The following is a 15,465-nucleotide window of genomic DNA, read 5'->3' on the forward strand; positions in this document are numbered from 1 at the left end:
TTAGTAGAGGAGCATCGAAGTCCGCAAGCGAGGCAGATGCGCTCTACAGTATCCGCTGCCCGTTGGAGTACTTCTTCCATCTGTCCCATGCTGCCGGAGTTGGTCCGTATAGTGATATTATCGGCGTATAGAGCGTGCTTGATTCCGGGTATCTCGTTGAATGCCCTAGGCAGGTCCAGCAGTGCTATATTAAACAGCAGTGGCGAGATTAGTGCCCCTTGCGGTGTGCCAGAGTCCCCCATTGTGATGGGGGCAGATTTGGCGTCGCCAGCTCGTATGGTCACGTGACGGTTGTGCAGGAAGTCGCGCACGTAGTCGTATGTACGCTGTCCGATTCCGATTCTAGCCAAGTTGGTCAGGATGGCTGAGTGCCGGACATTATCAAAGGCTCCCTGAAAGTCAATCGCCAGAATGGCGCGCTCCTGTTGCGTGGCTCCGCTGCGGCGATCGATTATGTCGTACTTGAGTTGGAATAGAACGTCCTGTCAAACATTGTATGTGGGAAGAGGTCGTTAGCTTCCATGTATTCAGTGATCCTGATTTGAAGTGCCTTCTCCATGACCTTCTCTGCACAGGAGGTGAGTGAGATGGGACGAAGGTTGTCAATATTGATGAACTTTCCGGGTTTGGGAATAAAGACAATTTAGCCGATTTCCATTCCTGCGGAAGCATACCTTCGTGCCAATACTTATTAATTTGGTCGGCAAAGAGCTCGAGCATGTCGTCACTTAAGTTGGCCATAAGGGTGGTATTAATTTGGTCTGGACCTGGAGCCGTTCCTCGACGCATCCTGTCAATTGCCACTCTGATCTCTGCAGTCGTGAAGTCAGGGTCCATTTCCGGGTTTGCGGTTCCGTTGTATGCGGAAATGTGGTCAGCGCTCACGGAGGTATTGATATATTTGTCCTCCAGATCTCGAAAGAGTTGAGCTGTGTCCCCTGCATTAGCATGGATTGCCCGCTGAAAATTTCGACGGGCGGCTCCACGTGATTGTTCCGGGTCTATTAGATACCTGAGTAGGTGCCAGGCTGATTTTGTGTGTAATGTACCCGTAAGTGCATCACACTTAACGAAACAATTTTCTTTTGCGAGTTTCATGGCATCTTCCTCTGCCTGTGCCGTGACCTCCGCGATGCGCTGTCTGAGCTTGCGGTTGAGCTTCTGGCACTTCCGTCGTCTGGTCAGTTGATGTCTTGCGTCCCAGAGATGGAGCAGATGCTGATCAACTGCTGGTGTTTCCGGGTTAGTTGAGATGTCGTGGTCACTTCCTGCTTGAGTTTTGTAAGGGTTGTGCGGCTGGTGAAACAGCAAGTTTTCCATTTTGCGAAAGGCTTGCCAGTCAACCAGTTGTGTTGATTTATTGCGGACTTTATGCCGACCATATGTTACGGTGGTATGGATGATGTAATGATCGCTGCCCAGCGCTTCCTCGGAGTTTAACCATTTTGGTTGCGGACCATTTAGAGTCATGGTGAGATCCGGGCATGTGGCTCGCGATACGCTGTTGCCAAGCCGCGTGGGATGGTCCGCGTCAGTGAGTAACGTGAGCCCTTCGAGCGTCATTAGGGTATGTAATTTACGCCCTTTAACGTCTTCAATGACGTAGCCCCAATCCGCATGTTTGGCGTTGAAGTCGCCTACCACTATCAAAGGAGCCCGTGCTGACATGGATTTGGCCTTGCGGATGACCACCGTAAACCTATGGTGTCGGTCCGCAGGCCGGCTGTATATATTTAGGACGTATATTGATTGATGGCATTTTCTGCGTGGCAGAAATTGGACGAATACATATTGTATGGCAGCGGCACTGAGGTCGAGGTCATGCTGTAAAGCTGCATATTGACTATTGACAAACGTGACTACCGATATACTATCGGCACTAGCGTAAGCCGTGTACGCTGGCCGAGCTAAAGTTGTGCATTGCGCCATTGTGTCGTTTGATAAGGAAGACAATTTAGCGGAAACACATATTGGTCCTTAATAATTGGGCTTTTGCTAAGCAAATTTAGGAATAGTGAAGAGAGATGATTAAAAGAATAACGCGTCGTCACCTACGTGTATAACTGACGAGCTGAAAAAGCACTGAAGCGGCTGCCTCAGGTGCGACACACATTGAATGCCACACACTGAGAGCATTGCATCATTCTACGGAAGAATCAAAAGAAAAGGCACAAAACGAAAACCAGTAGTACTGAGCAACTTCCTGTCGCGAGTATCCAGAAAAACACTTGACACATAGTGGCGTAATATAAACGTCTACGTACTGATATGATGCATTACATTCAGGTTGCGCGCACTCATTCAGACCACAGCAATTAGCTCTTCTAAACTTCCAATAACGTCGTTCTTGTAGAAGAGCGCCAACAACGTCGCAGGCATCATGTGACAACGCCTGTCGCAAATGCGCGCAAGAGACATGACCAAAGTACGTGGTCCAATAAGGAGTGACTACACGTATCCTGAACATCAGGGCTTAGAGAACTGCTGTTCGCTGCATAGACTTTCCTGCACAGGGACATCTGACACCACGATATACCGGGTGTCCCAGCTATCAGCACGATTTAAAAGAAGGGGAACGGCGTTACGCGAAGCAAACCTAGTGCGTATTGTTTCCAGTACAGTGGAGTAGCCGCCAGTATTTTTTTCGTTGCTGAGATTTAATTAAATAATTGTAATGAATTATCTGATTAGAGAGTACTGTCCTAATTATCAAAGTGTCAATGAGAAAATTGAAGAGCAACATGAAAAACTCCCGATAAAGCTTTCTGTTGCTACATAAATACGTGCTACATAAATGTGTTTTTCCGAGTGTCAAAAAAGCCCACGACTACACGCAGAATTGCCGCACGACTGGCCGCTCGAGGCACTTTGCGTGTATTCGCGGGCTTCTTTCACGCTCGGAAAAACACTTTTATGTAGCACGTATTGAGCAACAGAAAGCTGTATCGGGAGTTTTTCATGTTGCTCTACAACTTTCTCATTGACACTTTGATAATTATAGACAGTACTTCTCGAGTTAGATAACTAATTTCAAATAATTAATTAAATCTGAGTAACGAAAAATATACTGGCGGCTACTCCACTGTACTGGAAACAATACGCACTAGGTTTGCTTCGCGTAACGCCGTTCCCCGTTTTTTAAATCGTGCTGCGCGTGATATAGCTGGAACACCCTGTATATATATATCTGCGTTACCAGCTATCGAGCGGCCGCGTTACCCCTAACATCGACTGCTCTCCCCAGAATGGAACAGGTCTGGATATTTGCTGAACTATTCACTTCGGGGGAGAGAGTGAGAGAGGGGGAAAGGCGAGGAGGTCTGCTATATGCAAGTTTCAGGTTAGCCCTACCCTGCACGTGTTTGGGAGGAAATGACTTACAAAGACGGCGGCTAATAATAAAAGGCAGCGGGCGCGTGCTATACCACAACACACGGACCCCCCAACATTGCTCCCACGTGCTCTTTGGCTAACGAAGAGAGTGGAGAATGTCTCGGCAACGCGGATTGTTCGTCACAGCTTCGTGCGTGTTGTCGTCGACACGTGCCCGACGCTCACAACGCAGGGAGACAGGCAGTGTATTCGCGTAACCGGCGGAGCTGTCGCAGGGGGCTTCCCAACCGTTGCAAGGATCGAGCGCTCCAGTTTTTGTATATACCAACTCCCGCCTATCGCTCAATGACGTCTGGCGCGCAGAGACGCACGAGTCGGTGCACATATACGCACAGCAACCGGCCCGAGCCGGTGCTGTCACGCTCACCTGCGCGTGATCCCATTGTTGCGCATAGCAGCCTTTAGTTATTTATTCTCTTGCTTTTTTTTTTAAGCGTCCAGCGCTCTCTTAGCGTTATGCGGCCGCAAATCGCCTGTGGCGGTGTCCCGCTTTTCGTACCTCTCACCCACTTTCCTCCTCTCTGGGTGCGCCTCGAGTGCGACGAGAGAAAACGGGAACTAGTCCTATTGTGCGAGAAAGAGACGAAGAACAAAGAAGAGAAATAAAGAAGCCTTGAGCAACTTGAAAAACGCGCTTGCAGCCAGCTTGGGTAAAGGCGTGAAACGAAGGAAAGCGAGACAAAGCCGATACTCGCAGTTGCGAGGCCGATTATCGATATATGCGCGTAACCGGCTGCCTGTGAACAATGAACCCTACGATAGGGTCGCTTAAGTGTAGTGTGTAGGTTCGTCGAGTTGCAACAAAGCAGCCATCAGTGCCGCGCATTCCGTTAAATCTTTGCTTGTCAACTGCAGAAATCATGAATACCGTGAAACTATATACTCCTGTTTCTCAGCGTCCTCAACCGCGATAACCCAAAACATCTCGTTCTCGTAATAATACGCTGATGTTTACCGAACGTTATATGTACAAGAGGTAAGAAATCTGTTTTAACGGCACGAATTCATGTTTCACCGTATATACATAGCAAGAATCATCTGGCCGCTATGCTATAGTAAATGACTATATGTACACCGTTTTCGCATTTATTACGTAGTTAGGCGTTCGTGTCTCATTTTCGGTGGTTTCAGGCATGAGTCATGCTGGTGGTTTCGTACGACACGGACGAAGAAAACGCAGTGTGTGTGTGTCGCGTGGGCTTTAATCGCCATCCCAGCTGCCGGAGACCTTTCGGAGATGTCTAACGCTGTATAATGTAACCAACTTCGTGATGCAACATGGTTTTTAACTCGCTGGTTTCGAAATAACTTAACTTACCTTTTTTTTTTGCTTAGGATTAGGCGATTCACCTAAGTAGCGCGTTCGAGATTCAGTTAAGTGACCCATGATCAGGAGCCTACCGCCGTATACGAATCTTATATTCGCTCCAGGGTTGCAACTTTAAACGCACAACACGTTCTAGTAAACTCCCCTGCCTTGATTTCCGTTCTCCTCACTCTCTTTTTCGCGCAAGACATCTTTGCCTATGCTTAGCCACCGCGTTGTAATGTATTAGGTTAGGGAAATTAGGAAAACGAATGTGCGGCAGATTTGGGTGACCTTCCAAAAATCACTAACCGATTCGCAGAAAAAGCTGTGAGCAGCGACCGGCCTCCGTTTACCCCTTTCTCCCCTCTTTCATCCGTGTTTCGCGTTAGTAGTTATAATACTATAGGCAATCTTCTGGAAATGCCTACTAGCTTCTGCAAATTGTCCATAACACTCGAATTTTGCCAGCTTGCTTTTGAAAGCTGGAACGACCACAAGCACATACGTAGTGGCCCAAGCTATAGTACACAACTAGGGTCTTGGGTCGGTGTTAGAGGCTAGATAGATAGACTCAAAGTGCCCGAAGTAGGCAAATAATGCCAATCGCATTATTAAAATAGCTTTGATTGATGCCAAAAAAACAACTAAGAATTAAGTTAAATCCCGCGAAACTGACGCTTTCCTTGCAAGATACCTTCCTCGTCTCCAAGTGGCAATATATACGAATCATTTATCAGTCACATTTCGCGAGCAATGAATTCGTGCCGGATAATAATGTTACGGCAGTTCTGCACAATTACTGCGCTGTTAGCAAAGGTATACAGACGGCGAATGCTTGAAAAACACCACAAAGCGTTCTTCGCTGCGAAGCGCCGTAGCGTCACACAGTGAACAATGACATCGCACAACGTGACGCACTGGCTTCGAAACTCCACCGTCACATGGTTAGAAAAAAAGAAACGGAACATAGTGACCACGACAAATTAGTGGAAGCAGTCGGTTTGCCAAAACTTGTCCGCGTTAGCTGCGAACCTGCTTTCAGTGAAACAGAAGCTCCTAGGAGGATGCTAAACTGACACTAACCTCAAGTTATCAATATCAGCTATCTTGTTATCGTCAAAACTTCTTATCTCGAGTCAAATTTCGAACTTATGGAATTCTCCACAGGGCGGGAGCCACCGATTACTTCACGCAAGAATATCTCCGCCGTCTCGCCGACGCATACACGACAGTCCGGTGGTGAAGTTAAAGATTAGATGTTTGTTTCCTATCCATTGCTTGGCTACGAAGGAGCAAAGAGCAGCAACGAAATTAACCGGACGAAAGAAGGATGAGGCACCGTAATCAGTTTTTTTTTTTCTGCTGTGTACTTTGTAGAGATGTTTATTTCGTATGATTGACACCAGTAGTCGCGGGTGATATAAAAACGAGTCGAAGTGATCCACTGCCTTCTCATATAAGGGGAGCAACCGCGTGATTTCTCTTCAAGGGACTCGAATACTTCGATGCCTCTCTTTGGCATCGCCGACTAAGTGAAGCACCCGACACGCGCAGCAAAGCTCGCCACTTGTACGCCAGCGGCTGCTTTCCTTTTACTGAGACTTCAAGGCGCGCTCTCCAAAGCTATGCGCGCGTCTATCATGTTTTTGAAGGGTTACACGAGTGCGCCGGTGACAAAACGCCCGACCCAATAAGTGTTTTGCGCTCGAGTGATCGCGACTGCATAGCCGAAGGCCATCTCCGCTATAAGCGACGCCCCCGATCGGCTCCTCTCAGAAAAAAGACACGCGCTGCTCCGTTTACCATACACCGTTTCATACATCAGGTGCAACGCTGATGGAGGCTAGAGATACCTTTTGTAGGTGCCTGCGTTCGCACCTAGAAGTAGTTCGGTGTTTGTTGACCAATTTTTGTAATAATGTTCTTGATATACGCTCAGTTCTGAACGAAAAGAAATGAGTTTACCATTAGAAACAAACAAACCGTGGACTCATACGGCTGCTAACATGTTGTTTTTGGTCAATTTGCTGTTCGTTGTTTTTTAAGCGAAACTTTATAGGCTTACAAGTGTCGGTGGTGGTGGTGGTGGCGGCGGTGTCACGCTGAAAAGTGGGCCGATCCTGGCGATGGTGCAGAAAGGGTCCAAGCTCAATGGCACATACCAGGGACAAAAAAGAAACAGGGAAAGAGAGAGAGAGAAAGAGAGAGAGAGAATGAAATAAGGAGAAATAGAAGAAGGAGACAAAGAAAGAAACAGAGAGTGAGAAAGAGAGAGAAAGAAATAAATAAGGAGAGAGGGAAAGAAAGATACAGAGAAAGAGAGAGGAACAGAAAGAAATAAAATCACCACGAAGGTCAGACGCGCACACGACAAGCTTCGCTTATCCCAATTTTCTCGACAGGGGAAGGGCTGGTGAGATTTTTTTATTTGCAGCCCGTCGCGGCGGCCTCACGTGCAAGCTCGCGCGAGCGAAGCATAGACCGAACGCGCGGAGTGATACACTTTAATGACCGTACTTGTTGGGCAGCTTCAACAGCGTTGCAACGGATGTACGAAACGGAGTATATAGAGAGTGTGCTCAAGATCACGAGTTAAGCGCGGCCGGCTCTATGCACTCCGCACGACACGCGGCTGTCGGGCCGAGTGCACTGAGTGTATATCAGGTGGCTTGGAGAACGGCGCTCCTCGCGCAGGCCAAGCCTCTCTCTCTCTCTCTCTCTGCTTGTCAATGGGGAGCCCGTGTTGCTGATCCCCGTAGAGCACGCGACGACGGCGCAGTCTCCTCCACTTCCCTGGGCGACAAGAGATCCAGTTACGCGTCCGCACGCTTCTCCGGGCGTCACAGTCGACGAGCGGCCCTATAGGCGGGCCTCCTACACTGCATTCGCTGCACCACAGAAGCAGTGGCAGCTGCTGCAGCTATCTCGCTGTCTAACCAGCGGCACTGCCGTCGGCGCTCTCGCATCCACGCGGAATACGAAAGCTTCCGGCGACTTCTTCGTGGGCGCCAGCAGCCGGGCCTCACCGCCGATATCGGAGAAAAGATACCAACGGATGAGAAAAGGACGCGACACGTGGTTTCTTTATTTCTCTCTCCCTCTCTCTTAGGGGCCGCGCCTGACTTCTGTGCCTCTCCCGACGTGGCCTCGGCCCGGAAGGAAACCCGAGGCAAGAAACGAAAGAAAACAGGGACTCGCGGAAGGAAGGAGACCACGTGCAAGCACCGATCGGCAGCGCGAACTCTTTTTCTCTTTGTTTCCTCGGCTCGTGCGCCTTGAACGGTTGACGCGGCGAGTGAGCTGCTGCGGCACTTGTGTTTTGGGGTGGAGCCGCAGCGGCGTGCAAGACGAAGGCGAGCGCGGGCCCTGTTTGTGCGCGGAGCGAGCGTGAGCGGCTGTTTTGGGTGTGGGTGCCCGCGTGAAGACCGACGCGACCAACAGCCGCTGAAACGTGCAGGCGGGACTGGCCTGTCAAAGCCTCGAGGACGCGTGGAGAGAAGGGTGAGCGTGGGTCGACGAGACAACTGGGCAGTTTTGAGCGGTTTTCCGGAGAGAAAGCAGCCCCACACGAACTTGCGCGTGAGCGTCTTGAGCGTCCGCCAGAACAAAGTGCTTGACAGTGAGTTGGTCGCCTGCGAAGACTCGTCTTGCGACACGGCGGATAAGCGTTGACGCTGGTCCCGCTACTTATTTGTTTAGAAAAGAACGGAGTTCTCTCGAGAAATACGGTGCGCGGATGCTGCTTCTTGGTGCTCGGAATTGTCTGACACTCGTCTCAGAGGGCTCATCGCCGACACGCCGTTCAAGCTTTGGTAGCGTGTTCCTGCTTCGCCGATAATCGGGAACGCAGGGCATCAGTCGACACCCGGCCCGCGTTCCGTTTTTTGCGCTACCAGTGTGGTAGTGATTGAACATTCTCCTCGGCGGAATTGTGTGACTGCCGTTGCCCTCTGGAGCTCCTTGGTTTTGACGCGTGACGAATTCCCCGGCTTGTTTGCGTAAACCAAGATGACACCACCGCGTCGCAGAACAGGAAGCTGCGATGAGTACGAACTGCTGTTGGAAGACGACCGTGAGTATTAGTTACGCTGCCTATATAGTCTAGTACCTATACTTATTGGGTTTGGAATTACTGCTGTGTGTATTAAGCCTAAAGCGGCTTTGAGAATTCAAATAAGACACCTTTTTTTTTTCGATAATTCAAAGGGGGGAGGGGGAATGTCATCAGCCTACGAAATCTGCGTGAAACCTACAAATATAGCTCTGCAGGTACCCTTGCATCTATATACTTAGCGCCTGCAGACCCGCTTTTCAATACGCTAAGCACATTTCTTTGCAGAAATGTGCTTAGTTCGCTGACTACAGATATTCGCTGACTGCAGACATCGCCAACAGCGAACATGCGAGCGCGAGGTCGTGCACCTGCGAGTGCATTGTTAGGGCCACGGTCGCATGTGTTTCAATTGTTCTCGTCTTGGTCACTGTACAACGTGAAACAAAATATCCTCCGTATAGTGCCAATGATGCGTTTTTTCGAGAACCTGCACACTTATTGTTCGTTTCTCGCGTTTTCTGCCGGTAAGAAAGATTAATACAAGAATCGACAAGACGAGTTCTAAGTTTTTCTTTTCTTTTCGGCGACCATAGATTATAGCTCGTTGAATCATTCATATTTATCTATATTTTGTCGCCTCTGCCAACTCCTTGAGTGCTCGCATTTTCTTACGACACAAGCGCATAAATTTTGATTATAGCTATACCTAAGAAATCTGTGTGAAACCTACAAATATCCTCTAAAGCTGTGAAGGTCAAACGCACCCTAATATTATATACAGGGTTCGGTGTCTTTTGAGTGACTTTTTCTTCTCACATTTACTTAGATATCTCATCGCATAATATATACACTCTTAACACACTTTTCACGGCTAGCTGCCGCCGTGTACCCAGCCGGTTCATCGAGCTGGAAACAATGATTTAACGTTGCCTGGAAATTGCAGTTCGCAGCCAGCACCACGCTCAACGCACGCGTCTGTTATACTGATTCAAAATTTTGTACCCCACACAGTCACCCTTAGTATTTCGTGGGACACTGTACAGCTTCACAGCTGCAGGGGTGTTTTGCTGTTGAGTACAATATTTTTGCACACTATTTAAACAAAAGAGCGGCTCTCTCTCTACCCGAAAGGTCCAGAAGTTAATTATCTAATAGTCTTAAGTTTCGGCATGTTGGTATTCCAAGTGTTCGGGCCTCACTCCGATGTTTATTCAGATTTCATTTGTATATCTCAGTATGTTAATAGTGTAGCTGTTCGGGTAAATAATTTTTTAATCGAATCAAAAACGAATATTTGAGAAAAACAATATTCGATTATCGAATCTAATACCCAATATCCCACTATCGCTTTCTAAACAAAGTTAAATATGAAGATCCGTGGAGTTCAGTTGGCCAAAAAAAAGAAAAAAAAAGAAGACTTACACACGTTGATCAAAAAATATATCGCCTTTAACAGCTGTATGTCAGGTCAACTGAAAGCTTGCAAGTGAGCGCAACATTCATGTCATGACATGTCTTTCATGCCATGTATATATGCATGTCATGTCAAGCATATCTTGATATATATCCATTTAGAGAAACAACCACGATGGCATCACGATCTCTGGCACATACCTAGTGGTCCAAATGTCATGCCATGTCATTAATGTCGTGTCTTTCTTCTTCTTTCTGGGGTTTTAAGCGCAAAAACCAGTTCTGATTATGAGGCACGCCGTAGTGGAGGGCTGCGGATTAATTTCCACCACCTGAGGTTCTTTAACGTGCACTACAACGCAAGCACACGGGCGTTTTCTTTTTTTTTTTTTTCTTTTTTTTTTGCATTTCCCCTCCACCGAAATGCTGCCGCCGCGGCCGGGATTCGATCCCGCGACCTCGTGCTCAGCAGCGCAACGCCTTAGCTAACTGAGCCACCACGTCGGGTATTTAAATGTCATGTCATGCATATCGTAATATATACGTGAAGTTAAAGAAATGACCACGACGTCACCACGAACTGCCCACCTAGTGGCCCAAGCTAGTAGACATTTTGGGTCACTGGGTCGGCCTTAGAGGCTGGATAGATCGATAGAGTCAAAGTGCCCGATGGAGACAAAGAATGTTTCACTGTAAAAAAAAAAAAAAAAAAAAAAAAAAAAAAAAAGCAGGCCCATCACGCTAGTTGACGGGCTATGGCATTGCGCTGCTCACCTCGTGGTCGTGGGTTTGAACCCGGCTGCGGCGGCCGCATTTGAATGCGGTCTAAAGGCCAAAGCACTCGTGTACAAATTGAGGTGCTCGTCAAAGCCCCACCAAGTGGTTAAAATTATTCGGGAGTTCCCCACCGCCACCGCGTTCCTAATAACGAAATCGGGGTTTTGGCACGTACTACCCCCCCCCCCCCCAAAAAAAAAAAAAAAAAAACAGAAAGAAGAAGGAAATGATACAGTGAAAGTCTCTGGTGCACCAATGACTACGACAGTCATGACTTGATAGCCACTAACTTGACTCTTTCTCCCCGTAGACAGGAGCAACTGTTGTTGTCCCTTATCGTATTCGAGCGGAAAAGAATGTTCAAGAAATTCGAATAGTGAATTCTCGGAATTGAATACGAATCGAATAGCACAGACTATTCGATTCGCATTCGGACTATCGAATATCGCACAACCCTACTTATTATAGAAAAGCAATTGTTACAATGCATGTAAATTTCGGCCTGCATGTTGTAACAGCGCGAACCGACGACACCGAAAGACGAAGGCCATGAGACGAGTGCCTGTCCCCCGGCCTTCTTCGTCTTTGTGTGTCGTCCGTTCGCGCTGTCTATTGCAATATGCGGTTTCAGCAACTCGCCCAACTTGCCATCTTCTTGCACTAAATCTCGGTCGCCAGCGAAAAGAGAATATTTCGGGAAACAGAACACACGCGGGGTCAAGGCATGCAGAGCATGAATATTGTTCGCACGTCGTGGAACAACAATGGTTTCATAACATAACGTACCTGGCATTGTTCGTGTCGGCGGAAAGGTAGACAGCGCCAAGGTATTAGGCCACGTTGCGGCGGATTACGCAACTCGTGACTCGAGCGCACGACCATGCCCAAGTCTGCCGCTCAGCGTCGGTCTCGGCGGGCTCAGAGTTGTGACGCTGGATTACGTCCTCGCAATCGCGGAAGCGAAGGTGAGACGAATAGCACGTTCCCTACTGAAAAGAAAAGCGTAGCATGAAAAGTAGCATATATATATATATATATATATATATATAGCGCAAGACAGGGGTAATTGGAGATCGCAGGGAGAGAGGCCTTCGTCCTGCAGTGGACATAAATATAGGCTGATGATGATGATATATATATATATATATATATATATATATACATGACGATGTTGTCGTGTTTCAATTAAATTATGGTTTTTAGCGTCCCGAAGCAATTCACGGGGGCCACGAGAAACGACGTATTTGCGAAACCCGGGGCACTTCTTGAGCGCCTGAAATTCTTTGACGCGTCTGAAAGAGAGAGAGAGAGAGAGAAAGCAGGGAGAAGGAAAACAGGGAGGTCAACCAGACGAGCGTCCGGTTTGCTACCCTACACTGCAGGGGTAAGGAAAAGAGGGCGTACGTGTTATGGCACTGAGGTTCTTTTCACACTATCGCTTCCTCCAGTCAGCGCAAAATAATATTAAAAGAAAGTGAGGGGAAGTCGGGTTCCTGCTGAACAGCAATAGCAAGTGTAAGCCAAGTTAACATAAGTGAGTAGGGGCTGCGAATCGAGCCTAATGCGCGCAGTTTCGTGGAAAAGCACGAATCGGAGAAGTAAGTAAACGGTGGCACAGTAATCTTTGCGTCCGAAGGTTCGGTAACCGAACGCGCAACTTCGCGCTTGGCAGCAGAACGGCATAGTCACTGAACGCGCCGCGGCGCTTGTTCTCTTACATTTAGACGGGCGCAAGTTCGTTCTGCCTTATTTGACATATCCGCGTGGTGAGTTGGGCAGCCGAATATGCAGTGTCCCACGTAATATTAGCCAAACTTTGAAAATATGCAATTGCCACGTAGCTGGACAGAACCAAGGTAAGGTTGTTTGCCGTCGCTTGGAGTTAGTCAAATTACTTTTTTTACATTCCGTCTAATTACGTAATTAGTGTTAATTAATGAATCAATTAATTTCTCAAACGTTATGATTAGATGAAAAGTGTCAATGAGAAAATTGTAGAGCGACGTGAAAAACTCCCGACACAGCTTTCTGTTGCTCAATACGTGCAATACATGCATATATGTTGCAATACATAATGAGTGTTTCCGAGCGTGAAAGACGCCCGCGAATACATGCTGAATTGCGGCGCGACTGGCCGCTCGAGGCACTTTGCGTGTATTCGCGGGCTTCTTTCGCGCTCGGAAAAACACTTTTATGTAGCACGTATTGAGCAAAAGAAATTCCTGTCGGGAGTTGCTCATGTCGCTCTAGAATTTTCTCAACGACACTATTAATCGAATTATAGTAACTTAAAGTTAATTAATTATTACCACTAATTATGTAATTAGGCGGAGTGCAAATAACACTGTGAGTACCTCCAAGCAACGGGAAACAACATTACCTTGTTCAGCTACGTGGCATTTCCATATTTTTAAATCTTGGTGCTTGATAGCTGCGGCAGCTTGTATAGTATGCACCGCTGCACCGCTGTCCAACTCGTCAAAAAGATTTGTGTAGGTTAACCAATCAATCAGGGTCACTCATTTCCGTTACATCACGGTAGAGGCGAACGTCTTTCAATATTGACGTCTCTCGGGAGCAATATGTGTCGCAGTGCTGATGCACGCATAGGGCAGGCACATCGCAGTTTGCAGTGTGTAGATCGTATACTCAATTCTGAGATTGCCACCGAATGCAGCTCGTGACTTATATTGCGCAAAAAGGAATCTTTCTTTTCATTTTTTCCTTTGTGTAATGTCACCGACACTGGAGTGGAGGGAAATGATTGGCCCTTCTTCGCGTTGTCGAGTGCGTCTGAAAATAGGTATATTGTTTTACCTGCGTATCTCTTTGCCTTCGGTGCCACTCTCGTGAATATATTGACGTACTAGCTGCAGTGCCGCAGTTTGCACTATATATATATATATATATATATATATATATATATATATATATATATATATATTCTACAAAAGAAAGAAAAAAGAAAGCTATGTTTCCCTGTCCGTCACCCTCAAGCCGCCACCAGAATCGGACTTTCTCCCCTATGGAGCCTCTCTTGCTCTTCGCTACCACCGCTTGTGGACTGTTTTGCCTAATGCGATTCAAGGAACAAGTCTTGTAATCTTATCGGCAGCGTCAGAGTGTTTTAGGTGATGAAGGCAGGTAATCTTGTAATCTTGACGGTTAATGCGAACATGCGGTTATACGAGATGAAATGCCTGGGTCACAGTTTAGAGAGTGCCTGTTGAGTGAATATATAAATATAAGAAGTCCGTGCGCCTTGCGCTGTTTCTGTTGGCAAATCAAAGGACCCAGCATCCTCTTCAACGTCAAGGGCTCGAGCTTTTTCTATGTTCATCCGATATCGGTGTCGGTCGTCGTCTCTGTCAGTTGAGCACTCAAGCGACGTGCTCTAAGGACTCCATGGTGCCGCGGCTGTCGCAACATATATGGTATTTTTCTGTTCCTCTGCCCACCTTCTTCTAGGGCCTTGATTCCCCCCCGTCCCATTATCATATGGTATCATATAGTCACAGTATCATATAGACGAATGTACGCCGACTAAGCACTCCGCCTTTCAATAAAGAGTTGTTATATTACTCTATATCTCTGATCCGAAAGAGCGTGTTTTATACGTGGAACAACTTCTACAGCCAAATTCATTCGAAACTTATTCGCATTATATGTATAACCTTTAGTTAGCGCTCTGTGCCTCCCACGAAGCTGTAGCTCGGGGCCGCCTATCTAATTACATGGGAAATGAGAAATCCTTTTTCTCGGCAACCACTGCACCAAATTTGATGAGGTTTGTTGCATTTAAAGGAAAACGTTAAGATCTAGTGACTGTTGGTTGCGAATTTCTGATTTAGTCGTCAACTTTTTATTAAAAATTGACAAAAATCGAACATTTTCAGAAAACGAAACTATCGAGTTTACAACTCTGTAACTCAGCAAAGAAAAATTATAATACAATTCTGTAAATTGCTCATAATGGTACATCTAAAGCGGAAGAAATTGGTATATTATATATCACTGTCAAATAGACGACTGATTTGTGAGTAGAACATCTGCAATACCTTTGTAAACATTGTAACAAATTCACGTAAGGTATAAATTTACGCATCACATTTGTCCACTTTGGATACTCTGATGAACGCATTTTACCGAACTGCGATATCTTTTCTAGGTGCAGAGCTACGAATTTGTAATCTTCGTGCTTCTATTTTTTTTTTTTTTCAGGCTTAGCAATTTCTGAAAATGCCATTTAAACAATTCAGGTCCTAAATCGAAATTCCGCTTCCAACGTTCACTAGAATGTAACTTTATCTCTCAAATGCAACAAATTTAATTAAAATCTGCTTAGTTTGTTACCCCAGAAAAACGTTTCTGTGTTTTACATGTGTCCGAATAGACACGGCATCGGAGTTGGGCCCGAGCTAAAGCTTCCTCTTAAGAATAATCGGATCGGGTCATTTCGGTGAGATGCACAATGTGAAGCGGTATGTTTGTGAAGAGCTGACGTGTTTAGCGCACCCTG

The 15,465-nt window shown here is 46.8% G+C and overlaps 1 protein-coding gene across 4 annotated transcripts in view; it reads left to right on the forward strand.

The window, feature by feature from the left end:
• The window catches only part of LOC119461572 (sulfate anion transporter 1), a 220,616-nt gene that overhangs the window by 47,871 nt on the left and 157,280 nt on the right, over positions 1 to 15,465 (forward strand). The window contains exon 1 of one of the 4 annotated variants that reach the window (XM_049673225.1): positions 8,085 to 8,774. The exons of the other annotated variants lie outside the window; for them this stretch is intronic. Within the exon in view, the coding sequence (XP_049529182.1) occupies positions 8,711 to 8,774 (64 nt within the window). The 5' untranslated portion in view covers positions 8,085 to 8,710. Of the gene's footprint in view, positions 1 to 8,084; positions 8,775 to 15,465 lie in introns of those variants that run through there. 4 annotated transcript variants of the gene reach the window in all.

Source organism: Dermacentor silvarum, chromosome 8, assembly GCF_013339745.2.
Source record: "Dermacentor silvarum isolate Dsil-2018 chromosome 8, BIME_Dsil_1.4, whole genome shotgun sequence".
NCBI classification, from domain to species: Eukaryota; Metazoa; Arthropoda; class Arachnida; order Ixodida; family Ixodidae; genus Dermacentor; species Dermacentor silvarum.